This window comes from Ostrea edulis, chromosome 9, assembly GCF_947568905.1.
Source record: "Ostrea edulis chromosome 9, xbOstEdul1.1, whole genome shotgun sequence".
Lineage (NCBI taxonomy): Eukaryota > Metazoa > Mollusca > Bivalvia > Ostreida > Ostreidae > Ostrea > Ostrea edulis.
The window spans coordinates 45246838-45274582 of record NC_079172.1 but is presented as its reverse complement, the minus strand read 5'-3'; the positions used below and the strand labels follow the sequence as shown (position 1 = coordinate 45274582).

The 27745-nt window shown below is 37.7% G+C and overlaps 2 protein-coding genes across 2 annotated transcripts; one reads left to right on the top strand and one right to left on the bottom strand.

The window, feature by feature from the left end:
- Positions 1-145: 145 nt before the first annotated feature.
- LOC130050542 (uncharacterized) lies at positions 146-22831 on the top strand. Its single transcript, XM_056150756.1, has 3 exons — positions 146-386; positions 1744-1940; positions 22688-22831. The coding sequence occupies exons 1-3, from the start codon at positions 185-187 to the stop codon at positions 22829-22831; spliced, it is 543 nt and encodes a 180-aa protein (XP_056006731.1). The 5' UTR covers positions 146-184.
- A 3314-nt stretch (positions 22832-26145) lies between these two features.
- Positions 26146-27315, bottom strand: LOC130050175 (uncharacterized). The gene has a single exon (XM_056149346.1). It carries the CDS (start codon positions 27220-27222, stop codon positions 26146-26148), a length of 1077 nt encoding a protein of 358 aa, XP_056005321.1. The 5' UTR covers positions 27223-27315.
- Between the last annotated feature and the right edge of the window lie 430 nt (positions 27316-27745).

Genomic DNA, 27745 nt, shown 5'->3' with positions numbered 1-27745 from the left:
TCACACTCTGTACTCCCTGTAATCAAACCCATTCATTATATTTTTTCCAACCGAAGCAGTGCTGCAACGTCAGAGCGTGATTCCTGTATTTGGGGCGGAAACCAAGTACGTGGCCGAAGTTTTTTCCCCCTATTTGGATTTATTCCCTACACAAAGCTTCTTGACAATTTTTCCTGCATTAGGAATGCCACCTAAAAATGAGCGGCGACCCAGAGATCCCCGGCCAGGGGGGAGGGTCGGGATAAAACGTAACCGTCGGACAACAGCTCAACTCCGGGAACGAAGTCCAAATCACACGGCCACACCTGGACGGATCGACAAGCCCCGGCAGAGGGGCAGCCACAGCCCACTGAGGAGGTCCCTCGATAACACACCGGATAACCCGGGTGAGTCTTGCAATTTTTTGTTGGACCAAGCGACCTATTTACCCTTACCTTGTCAAATTACATCTACATGCGATGATATCGACAGTCATGTCCCGCTTAAACTCAAGCAAAAAATATGGGAGGGGTGGGTGGGTATTGATCTGTCTGTCCTACATAAATCGGCTACGGAATTGGAGTAATTTGAGTCCCACGTGGATTTATAACTTGTCAATAACAAGCTATGCTTAGTCAAGCGCCAACTGTTAAACTCCTTTTTGAGCATAGAACAGTGTATTCACTTTAGATAAGTCGAAAGGCATATCCTTCATCGACTTCTCTTCGCAAGCATTCATATTTTGATTCCGGAAAACGTTTAAATGCCGAAGTCTGTGACGGTTTATGCTTTGACCGACGTTTCGACTCAGATGTGCCTGGATTTACGCAATAGACAACTTGTTTTCAAACATTTTACAGTAATGCACAAAACTGTCACAAGGAAATCAAAACTTGCTTTTAATCCATTTTCAACATGTCCCATGTCCCGGGTTTACGTTAACTGGTCTTGGGAGCTGTCACAATAGGGGACCAGTTAAGAGAAAAGCAGGTTTACGTAATCAGAATTGTGATTTAAACCCGGGGCAGGGGCCAATCGGAACTCCTCCAATGTCTCGCGCACTCGACATAGATCTCGGATGTAATATGATGGCATCCATGAGTGAATTTGATGCATTGCCAGTTCCGATTGGGCAGGGGCATGTTGAAAATGGATTAAAAGCAAGTAAGTTTTGATTTCCTTGTGACGGTTTTGTGCATTGCTGTTAAATATTTGAAAACAATTTGTCTACTGCGTAAATCCTGGCACATCTGAGTCGAAACGTCGGTCGAAGCATAAACCGACTCCGGCATTTACACGTTTTCCAGAATCCAAACATGAATGCTTGCGAAGAGAAGTCTATGAAGGCTATGTCTCTCGACTTCTCTAAAGAGAATGAGAACAGTGGACATCAGCCTTCATGATTTACATGAGCATCGTACTTCAACATAGTCAAACGGCCCAAGAAATGCTTAAGTACATGCAAAATATATTAGGCTTGCAGCTAATCGTTCACTCAATTGGTAAAAGTATGACGAGCAATTCCGACTCCGTAAGGCCTCCAACCCTGCTATATCTTGGGGGAAAATTCACAGCGAATTCTGGTTGATGTACATAAACAACCAATCAAATTTCTCTCATAACTCATAGAAGGTGTCAAGCGGTCTGTAGGCGTCAACAAATATATCAGACTTCCTATATCGTACCAATTATTTGTTAAAATCATCAATGCTTTAACATCAGTATGTCGCTCGCCTTTTTGAATCATGTCTTCTTCTTTTTCAGCAGCCTTTTCATTGGCATTTTACGGTTTGCTCAGAGTCAATGAAGTTTTGTCATTGCTGATTTCACAGTTTCTCAAAACCAGCTGTCAAGTGTCAGTATTTTTACATAGGTGCAAGACCAACCAAACCGGCAAACCCCTAGTTTATCAAATTATCAAACTTCCGGACACCAATTTCTGTCCAACACTACCGATTAAGGCATATTTACAGCCCCCCCCCCCCCCCCCCCCCCCCCCATATGCTAATATATTGTTCGTTTCATGTGGATGGCACTCCTATGACTCGTTTTCGGTACCTAGAAGATATTGGCATTTTGCCCCTCTTGATGCTGGTCCAAAAAACATTCATCATAGCTTACCAGGAGGTTTGTACATTGGACACGACCATGTCTTCAACACTACTGAGATTGAGTTGTTCCGAACAGATGGCACTCATCTGCCGGTCCTGGGAAATCAATTATTTCTTAGCAATATTGAAGCGGCCTTGGAATAATTTCTTTTTTCAAACGTTAAGGTGTTTCTTACCCGCCGCACAAGTAATTTAACATTTTGTGTGTTTACTGTACTTGTTGTGCAACTCTAGGTTCAAGTACTGTGGTTTAGTCAATACTTATTCTTATCCATGTAACTCGTCGTTGTATTTTGAGTTTCACTCAGTTTTTTTGTATTTGTTTTTTTTTTTTTTTTTTTAATCCTACAAGTTTTTTGTGGGGGGACATTGTTCCAATGTCTGTGGCCGAACTGGGGAGTCGGTAATAGTATGTGATGACTGATTCTGCTCCAGAACCTGGTTGTTTCCCCCACCTGCTTCTAAAGCAGGGGGCAATTTACAGTACTAAAAATCGTACAAGTTAAAACAAGTAAACTAATAGTGGGGCTACCACCAGGGACGGTTGGGGCCACATCCACCTAACTTCAGTGAGGAGATGCTACAGTCTGATGCATGTTAGGGGCTTATGTCCAACATGATGATGTACATACCAGGTAGCACTGCAGGAGACAGGGTGATAAGGGCGGGTCTCGCTTACCTCCTTAGAACGCTCGCGTCCGTTCAGATCTGGGCACTGAATGTTTTACTCGGGCCCCCCAGTGTACCCCTTACAAGTTAAGTTAAACTGGCTCACTGGGCGACTCCCCAGTTACCCCACAAAATTTTCACATGCGGCCGATATTGTCCATTTCAGTATCCCGAATGTGTCATTGCTGTTATTTGAATAAATTGGTAAACGTTGCTTGTGTCTGTTATTCACTGAAATGAGTCATGGACATGTTATTACAGCCAGTTTTGGTTTTTATCTATCAGACGAATTCAATAATTAATAGGAATTTCGATATTGAATTTATGAGACGGCGATGCAAGAATATAACGATACACATGTAAGGCCTCAACTGTGCGCATACTGTAAATGTATTACATTTGGCTGTGTATTCTATTTAGCGCCTTTGGCGGAACGCAGCTTCCGCTAAATCAAGTACATCGCTAAATGCCATCCGTAAATCTAGATGTTTAAAGTTATTCAGGAATGCGCTAAATCAAATCTACGCTAACTTGTTGAAAAAACGATTTCCGCCAAATATCGTACACGCCAAATATAATACGTTTACAGTATTTTGTGCGCCGTAAACCGAGGGGTTTTATAAGGCTTTCTGATCCGTCCCAATACTCAGGTGACCTATTGCAATTCGTTGTCGTCGTTCGACGTGCGTCGTTCGTTAACAATTGAACATTTTTAATTTCTTGATAACTACTCGTCCAATTTTTTTTCTTCATATATGGTCTGAATCTTCTTTGGGACAAGGGGGCATAAATTGTCAATTTCAGGACTCCTGGGGCCTTGGGAACGGGGCAAAAACTGACCAATTTTCAAAAATCTTCTCAAGAACCGCACATGTGTAAGAAAAATTAAATGCATGGTGATGTAGAGCAGGAAGGCCTCTACCACAATTGTAAATTTCATGATTCCCAGGGTTGAGGTTCTGACCCTAGGGTGGGTCCAAACTTTCTATACAGTGTTTCTGTGTAAGTTTGCTGATACTGTATAAAATCTAACTGCATACTAAGGAATAGCAGAAAAAGAGGTACAAAAAATGGTGAATTTCGCAACCCATGGTTTTGACTCTAAGATGGGTCCAAATTAGTCATATTTTTTTAATGTTAATACACCTATTATATTATGTAAAGCCTTTCATCAGTATATGCACTTATGAGGGCATTGAAGTTGTAAGAACACATCTTGTTTTATACTTCTGCTGAATGTTAAAATTTAGCTTAGATATTCAGAACAGGATTTTTTTTCTAGATTTCATAGCCCTTGGGAGTACTGATAATTTTTCACTAGCACTCAGGTGACCGATAAGGCCTGTGGGCCTCTTGTTTCAGAGAGCTGCAGCTGGGAATGTATATCAGTGATCATTTACACAAAATCTAGTGAAAAGAAAATATGCGATTTGTGAAAACGTAAATGGGCGTGATACATGTAGCAGTATCATTTGTAACTGATTTATTAGGAACCATTTACCATTATCCACTGAAAATAGCTATGAAATGTTTTGTACATACCTCTTTATTTCTTTAATATTTGAATAAAAATTCCATCTACATTAAAAAAAAAAAAAGCATGTATATGTATCGATGGCTATTTACGCGCAAAGGAAAAAAATATATATTTTCAAAGTTAGCTAATTTTAATCAAGCCATTTGATTTTTTTTAATAAAGCTATTGAAATAAAGAGATTATATCAAACTAATATGGATCTGATGAATACATTGCATGCATGTACATATATTGTTGTTGATAATTTTTAATCTGACATGTACATATATTGTTGTTGATAATTTTTAATCTGACATGTACATGTAACAGTGACGGAATTAGAGAGGCGTCTGTAACCTTCCCCCTTCTTTCAGATTTGACACCCAAAATGGCTGAGTATTTTGGCTAATACTTTACCTTCACATGCCCCCCTCCCCCTGACCCACTGCATATAAACATTTTTAAAAATTTTATGTACACATTATCAAACATTAATAAATATATATATTAGACGTTTTAACATCATAGGCAGTTGCTCCTTCAACAAAAATATCATACCTAGTTATCAGTCACTCCAAAAATGACTTTTAAACACCACTCTGAATCTACGCACAAGTACTCTAAATATGACATTAAAAAGATGTTGGAGTTCCTCATAGATAACATCTGCGTAGTCTATGGTGATCAGGACTTCCAACAGTCTGTTGAAATGCCCATGAATTGTACATCATGCATTTCCAAAGACCTTTTACTAAATTTGAAATTACAAAATAATCACAAAATTTTTCCGAAATAAACAACACCAAAACGTATAACTGTCCACCACTTTTGCACGACCATTCCTCACGATTAATTAAGACTACAGTTTGTGAAATCATATAACAGACAGCTGCTCATTGAATCAAAACGGAACACGGAAATATTCATATCTTGTGATCAATCATTCAAAAAATACATATAGAAAAAATATCACTTTAAATACTCTGAAGTTGATATTAAAAGATGTAGTTTCTCATGGACACCGTTTACATGCTCTTTGGTAATCAAGTCTTCCAACAATCTGTTGAAATGATCATGGGCACGGATTGTGCTCCTTTATTTAGCGACCTGTTTTTATATTCTTATGAATAAGAATTTCTTTCAAAGCTTCTACATTAGAAGAAAAAATCTTGTACATTTGATAATATTCATTTTCTTTCATATTAAATTCGATATATCCCAGTGAACTCGAAATAAAAGATAGCAGCAGTTTCTTCCATATTTGCTTTAGTTAATATTAGGATATTTTTATTCAACATATATGTTGACGGCAAACTTACAACTCAACTTTATGACAAAGGGGATGACTTCCACTTTTCGTATATGGTGTTTATGTCTCTCAACTGATTTGCTATGTTTACCATCTGTATATGATCAATGTTTAAATCCAGGCAAGATACTGAAAAATAAGTTGCTGTTACAGGGGTTCAACAGTTTCGTTTGAATTTCTAGATTTCGCAAATACTATGGTCGTCATTATGATCTTATTTACGAATACAACTTATCATTGGTCGAATGGTATCTGACGTGTTTCATACCAATTGTTAGGCCGTTCGTTCCATGCTGATTGTGACTACAGATTACTATGTTTACCTGATCAAGATATAGGGTTCACGGCGGGTGTAATCAATAAATAGGGCATGCTTACTCCTCCTAGGCACATATTTACCCTTTGATGTATCCAGGGGTCCGTGTTTGCCCAAAGTCTCATTTTGTATTGCTTATAGGAGTTATAAGATTGATCACAGTTCGTGATCTTCATTTTCTAAGCTGTCTGCTTATGGCTACCACTCAATGAGGTTTAAAGAGGAAGAGGAAGTGGTATGATTTGGTAGCTCATACCACTAATGGGTATCTCTTTAGTCAACTTGTACAAAGTTGTATTCCATCAATTTGTATATATAGTAGGTTGTCACTCAATTAAAAGAGATTATCTTATATTCATTTCAATAATCCTTATTATATAACATCTAAAGACAGCTCAGTAGACAGAAAGGTCTATTAAAATGTTGAATTACTTTGCAAAAGCAGGAATAAGAGCATTTTTACATACTGAAGTAATTCTCCTCGTTTCAAGAAATTGCAAGTGTGACTGAAACAGTACCCCTGGTTAACGCACGAGGAGGTACATGTACTTGTAGATATGTCACTGCAAAGTCAACTTCAAGATAGCTCGTTATGAAAAGGATGAAATTGTAGCTTTGTAATATTTGTTGAAATGAGTTGTCCACTATCATGTCTAACATATAATAATTAATATGAATATAATTATACCTTATTAATGCTATCATTTAAGGTAAGAACATGTAGTCAACTAGTGTTGGAAAAGAAGCACAAATTTATGTAATGTTAGCAATAACAAAAATTCCAAATATATTTATAAATATATATAAAATAAGAATGTAACATATCTTTTCAACAAATAATATAAACGTATTTCATTTCCTGCCACTAGATTATAGCAGACATTCTGGGTTTGATAGAAAATTCGTTTGAATAATTTTCTTTTAATTGTTAATATACAGAACAATGGGGTTCTTTCTCGACGAAATTTGTACAGTTGTAACAGAATATGTTATCTCTTTGGATAATAATGTTCTAATGTTTACCCGTTTTAATGTATAGTGAGTTTAATTAGATAACACTATAGACTGAGGCCCTTGTCATCGATCTCACTGGTCTCTTTTGATGGAATGCACCTGGCGCTGTTTAAAATTTCAAATCGTAATAATGAGCAATTGTGTAATTGTATTTTTGGCTAGTATTACTTTATTTCCTTTGAATATTTCATAATGCACAGCAATATTAAACATCATTTCCGAGTCGCAATTTATAGTACTATATCAAATATAAATGAAGCGTATTGTGTCACTTCATCTGATAAAACTAACAACAGTGATAGGGGGCCTTTGTTAGAGAATTTGTGCTGGCTTACAATTAATTTAAAATTCAATAAAATATGTTAAAATCCTCAGGCATGATACATTACGTACCATTTTCCAGTTTAATTAGCCGTTCACAATTAATACAAATTATTTTCAGAACACTACCTGCTGCAGAAGTCACACGACCCCTACTCTTCCCGAACCCCCTATCCGTTCCCCGTTCCGGTTCGATGTATTTTTTATGAGAAATTGATATTAATTGAATTGATTTTCACTTTAAGCGTATATGAAGGCGACTTCGAGGATTTTTTTTCTTCTTCATAATATGAAATGTCGTAACTTGTGTTATTTTTCCATAATTAGGATGTTTACAAACATGAAAAGAGAAGGAGAAAAAAGATCCCCCCTTTCACCTGCGAAACGAAGACCTTGAGATTGAATGAAACACGGAATACACATCTTACTTTGTTGATAATGTGCAATCAATGCAAGAACTCTTTACAAATATTGACAATCATAGTATTATACAATTTTGTTTTACAATAGTGTTGTGATTTTACAGGAAAATCTTAATACTTTTATAAAACAATTCCTTATATACATGAAATATACCGTGCAAGACTCTAAAGGTAACATATATGTATAAGTCAAAATGACGAAATCAGCAAAAGACTAGTGCCAATCTCCACATGCGCCTGTACGTTCAGTGAAAATTTTTTGATCCATATGGGCGCCGTCATTTTTTTTTCATTAGCTGCTTCTACAGTTATTCGTGTTTTAATTAAATACAAGACACGTGCAATTTGTAATTCAAACACTAAGTCTGTGAAAAATTCATGACTTAATTATTATTGTTACTGTTTAAGCCAATCATTAATTATAAAGTAGAGACACAGTAATACAATTAAATAGATGAACGAGTTCATGAATTTCTTTAAAATAAAATATACGATATATTTACGCTTACTAGTTTTACCACTTTAAACTTGGTTAATTTGTTTAATTTTAACTGTCTTTTAAATTGCAAACGGGGTGTATTGTTGTTTATATAATTCACGCTTCCACTGTCGTCATGGGAGGTTTGGTTATCATCTCCGCACAGCCAATCAGAACCGCGGAAGAATTGTCCGCCATTACCTCCGATAAAATTGTGATGTCGGGGGTATTGAGGTACAGATGTTTTAGCCTGATTACTTCTAGTTTTGGGGTTTTTTTTTAATTGGTGGAAATTTGCGCGAGGGGGAAATGCAACAGTGATACACTGTACCCAGAAAGGATACTAGAAGTAAGGTTTATCCCATTTCCAAAACCAAAATCACAGAAAGATAAATGTTTACGTTGGATAAAGGCGTGAGGTAGGCCCCACTGGCAATTCAATGGGAGCATGTTGTTTTAATATGTTCTTTAACTACAGAATTGATCCATTCCGTCTTTTGGTTGTAATAACATGTTCACCAGCACAAGGAGAATATACATGTATTTGCCGTAGAACGCATGTATGGAATTGTGTATGGGAATTCGTGAGTGCATTTTTAGGTCACCTGAGTTAACTCAGGTTACCTACTGTAATTGGTTGTCGTCCGTTAACAACGTCTTCCTAGAAACTACTGGGCCAATCCTGACCAAATTTGGTATGTAGCATTTGTAGGTGAAGGAGACCGGAAATTATAAATTTCATGACCCCCCCCTCCCACCCTAAGGGACCTTAATTTTGGGGTAAAAACTGTAAAATTGATGTATTTCTTTTTTTTTTTTAATCTTCTTCTTTACCCCAGGGCATCTAGCAGAGAAAGTGAGTATATAGTAATGATGAGAATCCTCAGCTTCCACCAAAATTGTAAATTTCATAACCCCAAGAATAGGGGTTCTGACTCCAAACTTGGTATATAGTGTTTATGTGTAAAAACACTTAAATAACATCTTCTTTAGTGCTATTGAAACTAAATGCATATTTAGAAAGAGCAGGTCGTCCTTTACCAAAATTGTAAATTTGATGATCCCAGGGGTAGGGATTTTGGTATTAGGGTGGGATAAAACTTAGTATATAGTATTTAAGTATAAGTTTGCTGATACTGCATAAAATCTAAATGGATACTTAGGAATAGCAGAAAGGGATATACAAAAAATGGTGAATTTTACAACCCAGGGTTTTGACATTAGGATGGGTCCAAATTTGTCATATTTTTAGCCGAGTTGCAACGAAGTTGAACTCGGCTATTGGTTTGGTGATGTGGGCGGGCGGGCGTCAACAATTGGTTTCCGGATGAAAACTCGAAAAGTTTACAATCTAATCAAATGAAACTTTGATATATTGTTGGGTACCAGGTAAGGAAGACCCCTATTGATTTTGGAGAAAAATGATCAAAGGTCAAGGTCACAGTGACCGAAAATAGAATGAAAATTTCAGGAAAATTTGGTTTCCGGATGATAACTCCAACAGTTTAAATTCAAATCAAAAGAAACTTTGATATATTGTTGGGTACCAGGTAAGGAAGACCCCTATTGATTTTGGAGAAAAATGATCAAAGGTCAAGGTCACAGTGACCGAAAATAGAATGAAAATTTCAGGAAAATTTGGTTTCCGGATGATAACTCCGACAGTTTAAATTCAAATCAAATGAAACTTTGATATATTGTTGGGTACCAGGTAAGGAAGACCCCTATTGATTTTGGAGAAAAATGATCAAAGGTCAAGGTCACAGTGACCGAAAATAGAATGAAATTTCAGGAAAATTTGGTTTCCGGATGATAACTCCGACAGTTTAAATTCAAATCAAATGAAACTTTAATATATTGTTGGGTACCAGGTAAGGAAGACCCCTATTGATTTTGGAGAAAAATGATCAAAGGTCAAGGTCACAGTGACCGAAAATAGAATGAAAATTTGGTTTCCGGATGATAACTCCGACAGTTTAAATCCAAATCAAATGAAACTTTGATATATTGTTGGGTACCAGGTAGAGAGGACCCCTATTGATTTTGGAGAAAAAATGTCAAAGATCAAGGTCACAGTGACCGAATATAAAATGAAAATTTCAGAAATATTTGGTTTCCGGATGATAACTCAGAAAGTTTAAATCCGAATCAAATGATACTTGAAGATATTGTTACGTACCAGGTAAGGAAGACCCCTATTGACTTTGGAGAAAATAGGTCAAAGGTCAAGGTCACAGTGACTGAAAATAGATTTAAAATTCCAAAAGGATTTTGGTTTCCGGAGGATAACTCGAACAATTTTAATTTGAATCAAATGAAACTTTGATATATTGTTGGATACCAGCAAAGCAAGGCCCCTATTGATTTTGGAGAACAAAGGTCAAGGTCACAGTGACCGAATATAGATTGAAAACTTCAGACAAATATGGTTTCTGGACAGTAACTCGAAAAGTTTAAAACTGAAATTAGTTCTTCACAATTATAAATATACCACGTCATTCCTGGCTTTACAATGTATCCCTTGCAACTCGGCTCATGCACCCCTGGGTGCATTTACTGATTTTTTAATGTTTTAATGCTAATACACCTAGTATATTATGTAAAGCCTTTCATCAGTGTATGCACTTTTGAAGACATTGAAGTTTTAAGAACACATCTTGTTTTATACGGTTGCTTAACATTAGAATTTAGCTTAGATATTTAGAACAGGATTTTTTTTCCAGATTTCATAACCCTTGGGAGTAGTGATACTTTTGCACTAGTACTCGGGTGACCGATAAGGCCTGTGGGAGTAGTGATACATCTGCACTAGTACTCGGGTGACCGATAAGGCCTGTGGGAGTAATGATACTTCTGCACTAGTACTCGGGTGACCGATAAGGCCTGTGGGAGTAGTGATACTTCTGCACTAGTACTCGGGTGACCGATAAGGCCTGTTGGAGTAGTGATACTTCTGCACTAGTACTCGGGTGACCGATAAGGCCTGTGGGAGTAGTGATACTTCTGTGCTAGTACTCGTGTGACCGATAAGGCCTGTGGGAGTAGTGATACTTCTGCACTAGTACTCGGGTGACCTATAAGGCCTGTGGGAGTAGTGATACTTCTACACTAGTACTCGGGTGACCGATAAGGCCTGTGGGAGTAGTGATACTTCTGCACTAGTACTCGGGTGACCGATAAGGCCTGTGGGAGTAGTGATACTTCTGCACTAGTACTCGTGTGACCGATAAGGCCTGTGGGAGTAGTGATACTTCTGCACTAGTACTCAGGTGACCGATAAGGCCTGTGGGAGTAGTGATACTTCTGCACTAGTACTCGGGTGACTTATAAGGCCTGTGGGAGTAGTGATGCTTTTTCACTAGTACTCGGGTGACCGATAAGGCCTGTGGGCCTCGTTACATTTCCTATGTTTTTGCCTTTGATGCATGCATATCTACACATTGTAATGATAACCATTTCTTTATAGATACAGACATTGTTGTACGTTTATTCTAACAGCCGTAGATAGATAGGGAAGTAGATTTTTGAAAATACATAAGGTCATGAACTGCGACGCTTCACGCCTGCGTACTTTTCATGACGTGCGTTAGTCCTCTCTAATATTTCAAAGGCACTGTTCTGTGTATTTAACGCTGTACTGCAACCACTCGATAGAACAGTTGATGGATACTTTAAATTACACTTTAAATATATTCTTGAACTCCGTTAAATCGTATTTCATCATTCCAGTTTGACAATGCGCTTGGTTCCACATTGTTTGTATTGATATTATTTTCATTTAGATTTTAATTAAAACTTCGCCATAATATAAAAGACTTTTTCATTTCTTGTCATCTCGGATAAGCAAATGGCATGTTTTCTGGTGTCTGAAAAACTAAATGTAGAAATACAGTTTTTCGTACACCTGCATCCCATTTCAATTAAAGATCTTGATTTCACATCTTCTGTGCAAGGATCATGGGGTAAGTTGGCAGTCCCTTCCCCCTCATTGTCGCTGTCATCAGACAAATTGCCGTACATCTGATTTCCAACAAGCATGTGTACCCGGGCCTCTAAATCGGTTGAAATGTCGTCTGATTCACTGTCATCACTGTTTTCGTTAACAGAACTCGCACCTGTGTCCTGATTAGTACGATTTCTTGTGGGAAAATATTCATTGTTGATATTGTCTAGATCCTAAAAATTTTACAGAATCTTTTATTAAACGTCATAAGCGAAATACTATAGAATAATTTGATTGATCATCGGGTTTTCAAAAATATTTTCAATTATTTATCAAGCATTTTTTCCCGAGAGGTAGAATTAAAGTAAAACTTTGGCTGTTGAATTTTTCTAATTTCGCAAATGAATTAATATTCGCAAAACATAATTTATTATAATTCCAGGTTAATGTTGCCAAAATACAATTGTTAAAATTCTGATATTTTTTTTTTACGTGCGAACAAAAGGTGAGCGACATAATTATTACTAAATGTACCGCTATAGCTAGGCAATGGTAAACATTATCGGCTATTTTTAGGATTCGATGCTATTCTGTACATATAAACAGCATTGTAAGATACGTTCATAATCAAGGAATAGTACATATTGTAAAACTTGTGAACACCACAGAAAGTAAACCAACAGGTAGCCCAACAATAGGTCGGATGTTTTATATACATGCAACTCATATTATATCGATCTCATATTTCAAATATAGGGGGGAAACCCCAAAAGTTACTTTGAAAAAATGTATGTTCAATATATGTCACACATAAATTTAGGATGTCAGATGAAATATTTTAAGACTTTCATTTTACATCACTGTAATTCCCGAAGAAAGTGAAATACCTGTAAACATATTTTTATTTTCGACGAAAATCCAGTATATACATAGCACTAATCAACATCAATACTTAAGACTTAAACCGATATAATATATAATAATTGTATCAAGGAAGCGTCTAACATGTTGACCAGTGAAAAAACAATGGTTTTCGCTTGACGGTAATCATGTTTCAAAATATTGAATCAAAGGGCAATAACTCTGATTTCATTAAATTATTTATCAAGTGCATTATGCAATAGATTTCATTTATTTTTCACAAATGTTTTGTTTATTTTTTAAAGCAACAGTTTCATAAAATTGTTCTGAATATTATTATATCGTTAAAACCAGTTTTTGTTAAATTTTGATAATGCTGTTTAAGGAAAATTGCAATTTTCTTACATTGATAACAGGTACCCTCGAGTGCCCAGTAGTCGTGCGCTTAAGAAAGTATTAGTTTCAAGAAACAGTAAAATGAAACATTAGCTAATTTCACATGATATTTTAACTTACCATGTTAAAATCTTACCCTCTCTTTATCAAATTTATTATTGAGGCACAAAACAAGGAAGTTCAACGTCGGCCATATTTGTTTAGGACCAGTAGTCGTGCAACCGGATGTAGCAGTAAAATGAGGCCCAAGGAAAACACATTTTATTGTTTGGTAACTTTTTACATGTATCACATTCTATTTATGCATTTACACAGTGAATGGGAATAAAATAATACATTAAACTAAATAAATCCCATAGTGACCTTCCCCATGTCAAATTTCCTTTTCATATAAAGAGTTTGGATGGTGACACTAGGCGTATATTTCTTCGTTGCCTTACGGCCCATGTAATGCACATATCCTTGACAGACAGATAGACATTGATAAGTTGACTAGGACTGTATTGTCTCAACTTAAGATTTGATATATTTTCTTTGAAGTCTAAAAACATTAAAAGGGATAGCTTTTATGGCTATACACTAATTTCCGACATTTTGAGCAACATTCCAAATGCACAAGGACTACCAGCTTTTCAATAAACGAACAATTGAAATGTTTGGCCTTATAAACCTGGTAACTATTAGCCATGTGCTGGGTACGTCCACCGGTTGCGGTTCGGCACGATTAACACGTGCCTTCACAGTCAAGGGAAAAAGCATTAATAAAATGGCGGGTATTTTGGGTGTATAATTGTGTTATTATCATTCCTTCCTGTTTGCTTCCCATGTTCACTCATTTTGAAAATATGGATGCTCTCTTTATTTATCTCCGATAATCAGCTGCTTGTGGCGTAATATTTAGGCATTGGCCCCGACAATGACAACAAACAAAATGGCGCTCGACCACTGGGCACGCACGACTTTAGGACCTTCAACCATATATGTATTGTGCTAATTGGTAAAATTACAAATGCAAAAAGATGGCACATAAAAAAAACAATCAAAGTATTTAGAGTTTTGAATCCACGGTAAATATAGCAGCTGATCCTGTTGATTGATTTGCAAAACAGAGATTGAAGGTAGGAGCATGAGAAAAGAAAGGAGTACAGTGTATTGTGGTCAAAACCAGCAATCATTATCGGTGTAAATATTCGATATTTGTACATGTGTTAATTGGTCTTGATCGAAGGTAGAAATGAAGGCAAATCATGTAGATGAAGATATGAACGATCGCATGAAACTATGACGTGTCTGCACAACAAATCACCTTATTGGAGCAATCCACTCTCAGATCAATTCATGAGCAATACAAACAAGTGAAATTGCTACACACTGTCTAACCCTGCATGCTTCACAAAAATATTGAATTCCTGGTGAATGTTAGAAGTTGCACATTTTTCTACGGAAATCACATTTTTTCCCAATTCTCCTGGATTTTTGTTGTCCTTTGGTTTCATTATTTGAGTACAATTAAGTTTCTTTTCACATCGTTTATTCTTCGTTCTAAGGATATTACATTGTATTTTAAAACTCAATTACCACCTGAACTGTCATAGTAAAAAGAAAACTAGATATCGAATTATCAACATACCGATATTAATTTTCAAATAAAGATTCTGAAGATATGTTGAAATTGGCTGTACTCACCAGGCACATAGGTGGGATTTTTGAGATTCCCAGTTATTTGTTTTCATGCATGATAATTCATGTATCAAATAAGAGGCCCACAGTCCTTATCAGTCATCTGAGTATTTTTTTTTTTTTAAAAAGTATCATTAGTCCCAAGGGCTACGAAATCTATAATGATTTTCCTATTGTACATATCTAGGCCAAATAATAATATTCAGTAGCAATAAAAAACCAGATGTATTCTTTAAAAAACACACACACAAAGGCTACCAAAAGTGTTCATACTGATGAAAGACATTATACAATATAATATATCTTACATTAACACCATATGACCATTTTGAATCCGCCCTAGAGTCACAAACCTTTATTTGCAAAATTAGGGGCCTCCGTGGCCGAGTGGTTAGAGCCTCGCGCTCAAAATCACACGGTCTCTCACCCCTGTCGGCGCGGGTTAGAATTCCGCTCGCGCCGGTAAGTGAGAAAGTTTCCCAGTTTACTTTTATTTCAGAAGGTCGGTGGTCTCTTCCCAGGTACATTGTATCTGGGTTCTCTCTTCCACCAATAAAAACTGGGCGCCACCAGAAAACTGAAAAATTGTTGAGTGTGGCGCAAAAATCAATTATTTGCAAAATTCACAACTTTGGTGTATTCCTTTCTACTTTTCGTAAATATGCCTTCAGTTTTTATACAATATGAACAAAATGAAAGAAGTCTTCATATGATAGATAATCACTATCATCATCCTCACCCTACCCTGATACCAAAACGCCGGCCCTACCCCTGGAATAATGAAATTTACAATTGTGATAAATGACTACTTCTTCAAAATATCCACTTGGTTTCAATTTAGTATCATGTCATTTATATATTCTACAAGTTTGGCCCCATCTACCCCGGGGATCATGAAGTTTACAATTTCGGTAGAGACCTTCCTGCTCTACATCACTATTCATTTAGCTTTTTCTTACATGTGCATAACGGTATAAAGATGTGGGGTTGTAAAGAAGGATTTTTTTAATGACCCACCCTAAGACCTTGAAGGCGCTGGAGTCCTGACATTTATTATCTATGTCACCCTTGTCCCAAAGATGCTTCATATTAAGTATGAAAATAATTGGAATGGCGGTTATCAAGAAGTTAAAAAATGTTTAATTGTTACATGTAATGCATGATGGCGGGCGCTGATCGATTAACTACGTGTTGTCAAAACAAATTCTGATCAAATTGTTTCAAGAATTGCATGATTGTATCATCTTTAAATTTTGCAATAATTCTTACACTTGCAAATTGTAATCTCTTGAATTATCAATCTTATAATTGCATATCATAGATTGTGTCAACTCTTGCATTTGTTCACCACTTGCAACACCCCCCCCCCCCCCCAAAAAAAAAAACCCACCCAAACAAACAAAACATATCAACTCCTGAATTAATCAATTCCTGCAAATCAAATTTAATTGATTTTTCATCCCTGAATTGTTCAACTCGTGCAAATCATATTAATGTTTCAATTCGATCTTGAATTTTCCACCTCTTGTAAATGACGTGAGGTTTCATCCTTGATTTCACTCATATTTTAAATCCACTTTTCCTGTGAAAATAAATACTTCATTCACCTCTCAAATATTGATTCTTGAAAAAATATTACCTTGGACGTTCGTTAATAATTATAAATTAGAAATACGATATTGCATTATAATTACTCTCTCACTTTTACATTTATTTCAACTTGAAACATTGTACAATTTCATAGTAAATACAAGTATATACACCACAAACTAAACACTTGTTTTTCTCTACAACATTTGCTCTACTACCCAACTACATGTAAAATAACATGAATTGCTTAAAACAAAAATTCGAAATGACGTTCAAATAATTTATTTCATAAAAAATAACCAACTTCCTGCAGGGCCAATTTCTTTTCCAAGTGACTCTTTTTTAATATTCCCTTTAAAGCGGTGTTCCCAAAAATTCATAGTATTAGCAAGCTCAGCACAAGGTCGCTTTGTACAATCAACGTCATGACGTAATAGATGATGTAATTGAAATATCCTAGATCAACTGTACGGACGTGACCTACTTCAAATTGGTCATTCAACATCAAATGACCCCAATACATGTATATAATCCTCTCTAGGTTTTGTTTACGCTAATTCAATAATCGAAAGGAAAGTTAAATATTTTCTCGGAAGAAATTATTATATTTCCTCATGAACTCTAATTTCAGAGTTCAAAGTAAATAATTCAGAAATCTGTAATTTTCTACCTCGTTTTGAAAATTAATAGGGTAAAATCCTATCAGTATAATGAAGTTGTCTTTCGTTATCCAGTGGGAGATGAATTGTAAGAGTAGTAATATTCAAGAGAATTGGTAAAATGAAAATTGTAGTAAACCAGCGGAGCGCCATCTTGAATGGGACGCTGACTGGGCGAGGCTGACTACGTCACACCACAAAAATGTCATATCAAAAATCGAAATGCCTGCACCTCAGCATTGAAAATTAAATTATACAAGTCATGTAAATGCAAGTAAGACAGGAAAGCTGGGGTGGTGGGTGTGCTGAAATTTTATGCTGCTTTTACTACCCTTGATAAAATGAAAATAACCAAACATGGACTGGTCACTTACCAACCCGTATCAAATCACGTGATCACGAGGATCATTTTCTATTGGCTATTAGCATCAGACGGGTTGAAATCAGATCGTGGGAAAAGTTTGGAATTGTATAACCAGCTAAAGAAAAACCGCAGCGTCCTAAGAACTGGGAAAATTGCATAACATACCACCTGACACCTGCATGGCCAGCTGCAAGGGTTACAGTTGTTACAGGGATTACCAGGCAATTGTATAAAGGATTAACAATTATCGATAGAGTTACCATACAAATAAATAAGGGTATTTACTCACATTTTCCAACAAACTCCCTTATTTGAATTGGTATATTTACTTACTAATTTACATGTACATTAACAGCATCATTCAACACATAAATGTTTGATTTACATAACTGTGGTTTTAGGTTTCCTCGTGTTGCACAATCTCACCGCAGCTCTGTTTATTTTTTTATTTTGCCGAGTAAGGATCAATTAAATCAATGTCGAGATGAAAAATGTCTTAATTATATGTCATTTATGGAAAATTACGAAAAATATATAAACCATAATAGGGGATTAGACTGACAGCTAATGACACAATGCAAAATGGTATTTCAATATGCTGATCCCCTAAAATTACAGGTATACTATATATACAAAATGTATGTTGCGTCCGTGATTTACAGTTGGCAATCTTCCTGTAAGTATCGATTAAATCATTTGATTCATTTCTTGATAAATTGAAATGGAAAATGATATAAATGCTCAGTGGATTACATGTACTACTCACTTACAAACCTACATCCATCGTGATGTACAGACCAGTAGGAATAACGCTTTCATCCCAACGTTAAGAATTAGCCACCTATAGAATTTACCCCCCCCCCCCCCTCTTAGAGACTCCCCGTAAAGGTACATGTACATATATGGTTCAGGACCAATCTGCCATTTTGATTCATTCCCATAAACCACTCACTGCTGTATTGTCAAAAGCAATTAAACTACACTGTACTTTTAAGAAAGTACTAAACTCATTCTTTTAGGATTAGGACGAGTACTGAACTAGCTATTCGAGGATATTTCCACTTATATTATTCTGAAGTCTGAGAGATGGCGGTCTAGCTACTGTAAATCATACATTCGTAAAACAAAGTTCTAATTTTCATTGTTCATTTATTCTAAAGAGAGTCAAATCGTTTGGTTGGAGGGCTCATCGATATTAAAGTGGACACAAACAGAAGCTCTACTTAGACCCGGTGGTTGCGGTTTGAATTTCGGTAGGAGAATATACCTTTATGATTTACAGCGGTCTAGCTCTTGTGCAGGTCATCAATAAATTAAAATACTTAAGTAGATTTGGTCCACAGTCTATCGTTATGCTACTACATTGTGATGGGAACGATTTACGTCATACATACATGAGAAAATTGAGGTTACTAACCGAAAAAGTTACATTATTTCTCAACGCTCGGATGATTTCGCCCTGTGTTCTACTGTGCACTTAATATAAATATTCCCAGAGAGAGAGAGTAGTGTCAAAATGGAGGAAGCACGTGCACGTCGGCGCCTTGATTCCTTTGCAAGCGCTTTAATCAAGTCGGAAAGGGGGGGGGGGGGGGGGGGCTGTCATCTTGTATAGTTTCCGCAGCAACCCATATAGATGCGGCTTAATTATACCAAGTGCCGCTTTTCAGGTTCCTGTCATGATTGCCAGTACTCCCATTCATGGTAGGAAACTTGTGGCGCATACGAGCGACACTGTCGGAATTTATGATGAAATGTGAAAATCTACAAGTTCTTGACCTTTGCTCCTTCCACGGTCGAGGTCATGAGATGTTTGACCTCTGCAATTCCCCGAGTCAAGCCCTCTTTGATATCATGATGAACTTTGAATGTTTAATATTTTTGAACTGTGAATGTTGAATTGATGTTGCAAGAAATATGTTGTATGTTGACTTTGAAATTGCTTTTGATGATGTTTGTTGGAGTGACTGCACTTAGTCATGTTGCCATAAAAAAATTAAGTATTCATATGTTTCGTGTTTATTTTACACGCTGTTCTGAGATATAAAAAAAAACAACAACAACAAAACATGATATGATAAGCCGAGCGCACTATGTACTAAGTCGTACATGTATATGGGATAAAATGTCGATTAATATGTCGCAGGTACGAGATGATAATTTATACCTACGACTTTGTCAATTAAGATTGCATGCTAAGTGTAGTTTCTGTGACGTTACTGGCGTATTTGCTTCAAAATATCTATCATTGAAAAAATTACTTCATTTATGAAAGAAATAAAACGACACAAAGGAACCCATTACATAATCTACACGTGTGTGAAACAGGAAGGCCATACATAGGAAAACATTATATCCAACACATTATATAATCTACACGTGTATCAAACAGGAAGGCATATTATATCCAACACATTATATAATCTACACGTGTATCAAACAGGAAGGCATATTATATCCAACACATTATATAATATACACGTGTATCAAACAGGAAGCATATTACATCCAACACATTACATAATCTACACGTGTATCAAACAGGAAGGCATATTATATCCAACACATTATATAATCTACACGTGTATCAAACAGGAAGGCATATTATATCCAACACATTACATAATCTACAAGTGTATCAAACAGGAAGGCATATTATATCCAACACATAAAAAAATCTACATGTGTATCAAACAGGAAGGCATATTATATCCAACACATTACATAATCTACAAGTCTATCAAACTGGAAGGCATATTATATCCAACACATATAATATACAAGTGTATCAAACAGGAAGGCATATTATATCCAACACATTATATAATCTACACGTGTATCAAACAGGAAGGCATATTATATCCAACACATATAATATACAAGTGTATCAAACAGGAAGGCATATTATATCCAACACATATAATATACAAGTGTATGAAACAGGAAGGCATATTATATCCAACACATATAATATACAAGTGTATCAAACAGGAAGGCATATTATATCCAACACATATAATATACAAGTGTATCAAACAGGAAGGCATATTATATCCAACACATATAATATACAAGTGTATCATACAGGACGGCATATTATATCCAACACATTATATAATCTACACGTGTATCAAACAGGAAGGCCATACATAGGAAAACATTATATCCAACACATTATATAATCTACACGTGTATCAAACAGGAAGGCATATTATATCCAACACATATAATATACAAGTGTATCAAACAGGAAGGCATATTATACCCAACACATTATATAATCTACACGTGTATCAAACAGGAAGGCATATTATATCCAACACATATAATATACAAGTGTATCAAACAGGAAGGCATATTATATCCAACACATATAATATACAAGTGTATGAAACAGGAAGGCATATTATATCCAACACATATAATATACAAGTGTATGAAACAGGAAGGCATATTATATCCAACACATTATATAATTTACAAGTGTATCATACAGGAAGGCATATTAATTAAAGAATCCACCTAATGGATAAACTCCAACAAAAAAACAAACTGGCAGTAATAACAGTATCAGACTCATTGCAGTGAATGAAAGACACAAGCAACGTTTTACAATTTATTGATATAACAGCAATGGTACATTCGGGATATACTAAAAATGGACAATACCGGCCGCATGTGAAAACATTTTGTGGGGTGACTGGGGAGTCGCCCAGTGAGCCAGTTTAACTTAACTTGTAAGGGGTACACTGGGGGGCCCGAGTAAAACATTCAGTGCCCAGACCTGAACGGACGCCAGCGTTCTAAGGAGGTAAGCGAGACCCGCCCTTCTCACCCTGTCTCCTGCAGTGCTACCTGGTATGTACATTATCATGTTGGACATAAGCCCTTAACATGCATCAGACTGTAGCATCCCCTCACTGAAGTGAGGTGGATGTGGCCCCAACCGTCCCCGGTGGTGGCCCCACTATTCATTGACTTGTTTGAACTTTTACAACTTATAGTACTGTAAATTGCCCCCTGCTTTAGAAGCAGGTGGGGGAAACAACCAGGTTTTGGAGCTGAAACCGTCATCACATACCATTACCGACTCCCCAGTCCCCCCCCCCCCCTTAAACATGCGACAGTCTAATTAATTAGACTAAAATTAACAATTTAACCTAAATTAAAATTCCCCATAACAGTTAAAAAGTTGTTTCAAGGCACTCCATCCCGAATGGCAAGCAGTCGCACTTGGTGTGGTCCAGGTTTCACCATTTACTGCATCAAGGTAACCTGTTGGGAGTCATCAGTTGCGAACCTGTGAAAGAGAAGGAAACAACAGAACCCAAGAGAAACAACATGTAAATATACAAATAAAAATGAGGGGGGGGGGGGGGGTGGGTGGGTGCTTCGGTTGGAAAAAATGTAATGATGGGTCCGATCACAGGGAGTACCGAGTGTGACGTAGTGCATACAAATTAACTTGTACCAAGAGCCACTAAAGTCACGTAGACCCGACGTACAGGGTGTATCAAAATTAATACGGACTATTTGATATAAACTCAAATAATCTCGATTAATTAAAGAATCCACCTAATGGATAAACTCCAACAAAAAAACAAACTGGCAGTAATAACAGTATCAGACTCATTGCAGTGAATGAAAGACACAAGCAACGTTTTACAATTTATTGATATAACAGCAATGGTACATTCGGGATATACTAAAAATGGACAATACCGGTCGCATGTGAAAACATTTTGTGGGGTAACTGGGGAGTCGCCCAGTGAGCCAGTTTAACTTAACTTGTAAGGGGTACACTGGGGGGGGCCCGAGTAAAACATTCAGTGCCCAGACCTGAACGGACGCCAGCGTTCTAAGGAGGTAAGCGAGACCCGCCCTTCTCACCCTGTCTCCTGCAGTGCTACCTGGTATGTACATTATCATGTTGGACATAAGCCCTTAACATGCATCAGACTGTAGCATCCCCTCACTGAAGTGAGGTGGATGTGGCCCCAACCGTCCCCGGTGGTGGCCCCACTATTCATTGACTTGTTTGAACTTTTACAACTTATAGTACTGTAAATTGCCCCCTGCTTTAGAAGCAGGTGGGGGAAACAACCAGGTTTTGGAGCTGAAACCGTCATCACATACCATTACCGACTCCCCAGTTCGGCCACAGACATTGGAACAATGTCCCCCACAAAAACAAGTAGCATGAACCAAAAACTGAGTGAAACATACAATAAGAATTACATGGATAAGAATAAGTCATGACCAAACCACAGTACTTGAACCTAGAGTTTCGTAAATTACAGAATGCACACATGATAACAGCACCAAGCATGAAATGTTAAATCACTTGTGTGGGGGGTAAGAAACGCCTTGACGTTTGAAAAAATATTCCAAGGCCGCTTGAATATTGTTGAGAAATAATTGATTTCCCAAATCCGACAGGTGAGTGCCATCTGTTCGGAACAACTCAATCTCAGTAGCCTTGATGACATGGTCGTGTCCAATGTACAGACCTCTTACCTGGTTAGCCATGAATTTTTTCATGCAGCTATTAATTCTTATCCTTTTTTTGTTAATTTTGGGACCAGCATCAAGTGCGGCAAAATGCCAATATCTTCGAGGTAGGATAGCTGACCAGATAAGGGTTGTATTTGGCCAGAGCGCATTGAATCGTAACAAGGTACATTGTGCATCTTCTTTAAAAGTTTTTGATGTGGCATGCTCAGTGGTTAAATCATTGGATCCTAAGTGAATGAGTAAAAATTCAGGGGGTTTATGATTGTGCTCCAGTAATAAATTGTTGAGGTTGTCCTCCAACTGGTCCCATCTGAGTCCTCTGAAACCTTTCCAGGTGATGTTGGCCTGCAAGTTGAGGTTGCACCCTCCTGGTCTGTCTTGTGCTGCAATGCCAGCCCAATATGGGATCGATGACCCAACAATCCAAATAGTTTTACCTGTAATACTTGTGTTGTATTACTTTAGAGTAGCAATGAGTATAACTGAAATACCTCAGTGCTATGCATGAATTGAGTGTGTGTGTGTGTGTGGAGAATAAACTAATGAGGTCGAATGTATGCTAAGAAAGCGTTGGACTTCCACCTACCCTGTTGCTGGATGTAAGTATGTGAATATCCCCGATTTGCTAATTCAGTTGCCATGCCAATACGGAAACTGTGTGACCTGAAATGGCCAGATTGTTGAAGGAATGACAGAGCCCTTTGAAGGACTGCCTGGAACTGAAAACGTGTCATAGGAGTGCCATCCGCATGAACGAGCAATGTATTAGAATGGGGGGGCTTAAGCTGTAAATATGCCTTAATTGGTAGTGTTGGACAGAAATTGGTGTCCGGAAGTTTGGTAATTTGACAAACTAGGGGTTTGCCGGTTTGGTTAGTCTTGGACCTATGTAAAATTATTGACACTTGACCTAGCTGGTTTTGAGAAACTTGTGAACTCAGCAATGACAAAACTTCACTGACTCCTGACTCTGAGCAAACCGTAAAATGCCAATGAAAAGGCTGCTGAAAAAAGACATGATTCAAAAGGCGAGCGACATACTGATGTTAAGGCATGAATGATTTTAACAAATAATTGGTATGATATAGGAAGTATGATATCTTGGTTGACGCCTACAGATCGCTTGACACCTTCCAGGGCTTTTGTGATAATGAATGCTTTAGTAGTATCTTGGAAACCCTGGATTATATGTTGATAAGCAATTGCACTCAAGTGCAAACAGATGGTCCTATATGTAAGCTGATTTAGTGACAAGTAAGCAATGTAATGCAGCAGCTGATCGACAGGGACAGGCCATGTGCTAGTGAAACCATACAGTAAAGTAAACTGTTTAAACTTGGTTAAAGCTGTATTGTATGCCAAGTGAGTGTTGTGAGCCAGTGACCTGTCAAGAAGTCTTGATGTTTCCTGCTCTATAAGCCCCATATGTGGGCTGGTAGTGGTGTAGGCCACTGGTCTGCCTCTGGTGCAAGTCTTCGAAAACGGGCCCACTGCGAACGAGACAATGCATCCGCAATGTGATTGGCCTTAGTGTTGATGTAAGTGGCTTTTAGCTGAATATTGTATTGTAGTAATAGTAGCACTAAATGTCTGATTACACCCATGACTCTGTGGGATTTAGAAGTAAAGGTATTGAGTACCTGTACTACAGCAGAATTGTCAATGTGAAAAAGAAGTTGAGAATTTTGGAACCGATGGCACCACAAAGTGATGGCTACTGAAACTGGAAAGAGTTCCAGAAATGTCATGTCCCTGGTGATACCCAATTCAAACCAGGCGGGTGGCCAGGAACCATGGGCCCACCTACCCCCGAAATAGATACCGAAACCACCATGGTTGCCCCCAGCGCTATCTGTGAAAAGCTGAATGGTTTGACTATCTAGAAAGGGTCGGTTGATAACCGAGACACCATTAAAAGACTGAAGAAAAACTTGCCAAATACGAAGATCTTGCTTAATGTTGTGATTGAGCTTAACTCTATGATGAGGTTTAGTAATGCCAATTGTAGCATTGATGAGGCGTCGACAAAAGGCGCGTCCTGGGGATACCACCCTACAGGCAAAATTTAGTGAACCAATTAATGATTGAAGGTCCCGTAAGCTGACTTTTCGGGCAGCCAGAAAAGAATTAATAACTTGCCTTAAGTGATTCAACTTATCTAATGGTAGGGCCATGGTCATGCTCTGGGTATCAATTTGAATACCTAGAAATACGAGAGATGTAGTTGGTTCAACGGTTTTCTCTTCTGCAATTGGTACCCCTAGATCCTGACAGAGAAACTTAAATTTGTCTAGTGTGTGTTGACAGACTGGGGAAGATTTACGACTGCAAAATAGAAAATCGTCTAAATAATGCAGGATGAATTCATTGCCTGTGTGCCGTTGAATAAGCCAGTGTAAAAAGGTAGCAAATTTCTCCCACAAGGCACAGCTAATAGAAGAGCCAAAAGGGACCATTTTGTCAAAATAGAAATGACCTTGGAACTTAAAACCAAGGAGGTCGAAATCAGCAGGGGATATTGGTAAAAGACGAATGGCAGACTTGATGTCAGACTTGGCCAGAAGGGCGCCTGGCCCTAGCTTAGCAATAATGACTGCTGCCTCATCTAAGGTTGAATAATTAACAGAACAGGCTGTGGAATCGATAAAAAAATTAACTGAATTGTCTTGAGGATATGAGAGATGATGTATGAGCCTCATATCTCCATCCTTTTTGGGAACTAAACCCAGTGGGGAGACTTTGAGGTTTATAAAAGGGGGTTGGGAAAAAGGCCCAGCCACCCGGTTAAGCAACAACTCTTTGTTGATTTTTGTGCATGCTACTGATAGGTTAGAATGAAGACTTGAGAGGTTTTTACTTAATCTCGCCCCCCTCGGACCCAAGTACTGAAGTCTAAAACCAAAAGTAAAACCGTCTAAGAGAAATTTTGCATGTTGGTAGCCTTGCAGGTGCTTTTTGAGGGGCTGCAGTAGAATAGGACTGTGCCCCAAAGAATGCAGGGTTTTAATTCCTGCAGTTGACTCTAGGGTGTTTCCCTCTGCACTGACTGCATGAATGACTGTAGCGGCATCTAGGGAAAAAATTACAGGATTTACCAGAGTTGTACGAATTACAAAATTTTATTTGGTTTTGTGATGCATGGCCTACCGACGTAGTATTAAAGGAGTTGGTTGATGCCTGAGGTTTAAACTTGGCCTGGGCCGACTGTTGGGTAGTGACATTTGATTGGTTTATGTACATCAACCAAAATTCGCTGTGAATTTCACCCCAAGACATAGCAGGGTTGGAGGCTTTACGGAGCCGGAATTGCTCGTCATACTTGTGCCAATTTGGTGAACGATTAGCTGCAAGCCTAATGTTTCGCATGTACTTGAGCATTTCTTGAGCCGTTTGGCTGTGTTGAAGAACGATGCTCATGTAAATCATGAAAGCTGATGTCCACTTTTCTATGGTCAAGAAGGAGTTTAGTTGGCGCTTGACTACGCATAGCTTGCCATTGACAAGTTGTAAATCCCCATGGGACTCAAACTGCTCCAATTCCGTAGCCGATTTGAGTAGGACAGACAGATCAATAAAAAAAACCTCCCATATTTTTTGCTTGAATTTAAGCGGGACATGACTACCGATATCATCGCATGTAGATGTGATTTGACAAGGTAAGGGTAAATAGGCCGCTTGGCCCAACAAAAAATTGCAAGACTCACCCGGGTTATCCGGTGTACTATCCATTGGAAATTGAGGGGCCTCCTCAGGGGGCTGTGACTGCCCCTCTGCCGGGGTTTGTCGATCCGTCCAAGATGTGGCGGTGCGAGGTGGGCTTCGTTCCCGGAGTTGAACTGGTGTCCGGCGGTTACGTTTTTTCCCGATCCCCCTGGCCGGGGATCTCTGGGTCGCCGCTCGTTTTCGTGGTGGCATTCCGAATACAGGAAAAATGTCAAGATGAAACCTAAAGGGGGAGAAAAAATTCAGCCACGTGCTTCGTTTCCGCCTCAAGATAAAAACCACGTTGATGCTGCTTCGGTTGGAAAAAATGTAATGATGGGTCCGATCACAGGGAGTACCGAGTGTGACGTAGTGCATACAAATTAACTTGTACCAAGAGCCACTAAAGTCACGTAGACCCGACGTACAGGGTGTATCAAAATTAATACGGACTATTTGATATAAACTCAAATAATCTCGATTATATCCAACACATAAAATATACAAGTGTATCATACAGGAAGGCATATTATATCCAACACATAAAATATACAAGTGTATCAAACAGGAAGGCATATTATATCCAATACATTACATAATCTACACGTGCATGAAACAGGAAGGCATATTATATCCAACACATATAATATACAAGTGTATCAAACAGGGAGACATATTATATCCAACACATTACATAATCTACACGTGTATCAAACAATCGGTCATACATAGGAAAACATTATATCCAACACATTATTATATTACTTTATTATACAAGTACATTAATCTGCATCATTGGTAGACTGTGCTCATGCAAAATCAACATTTTATACGCTCAGCGAAATAAGATAAAATATTTGCGGCCATTGTTTGACGCCTGCGTCAATTTGATTCATGTATT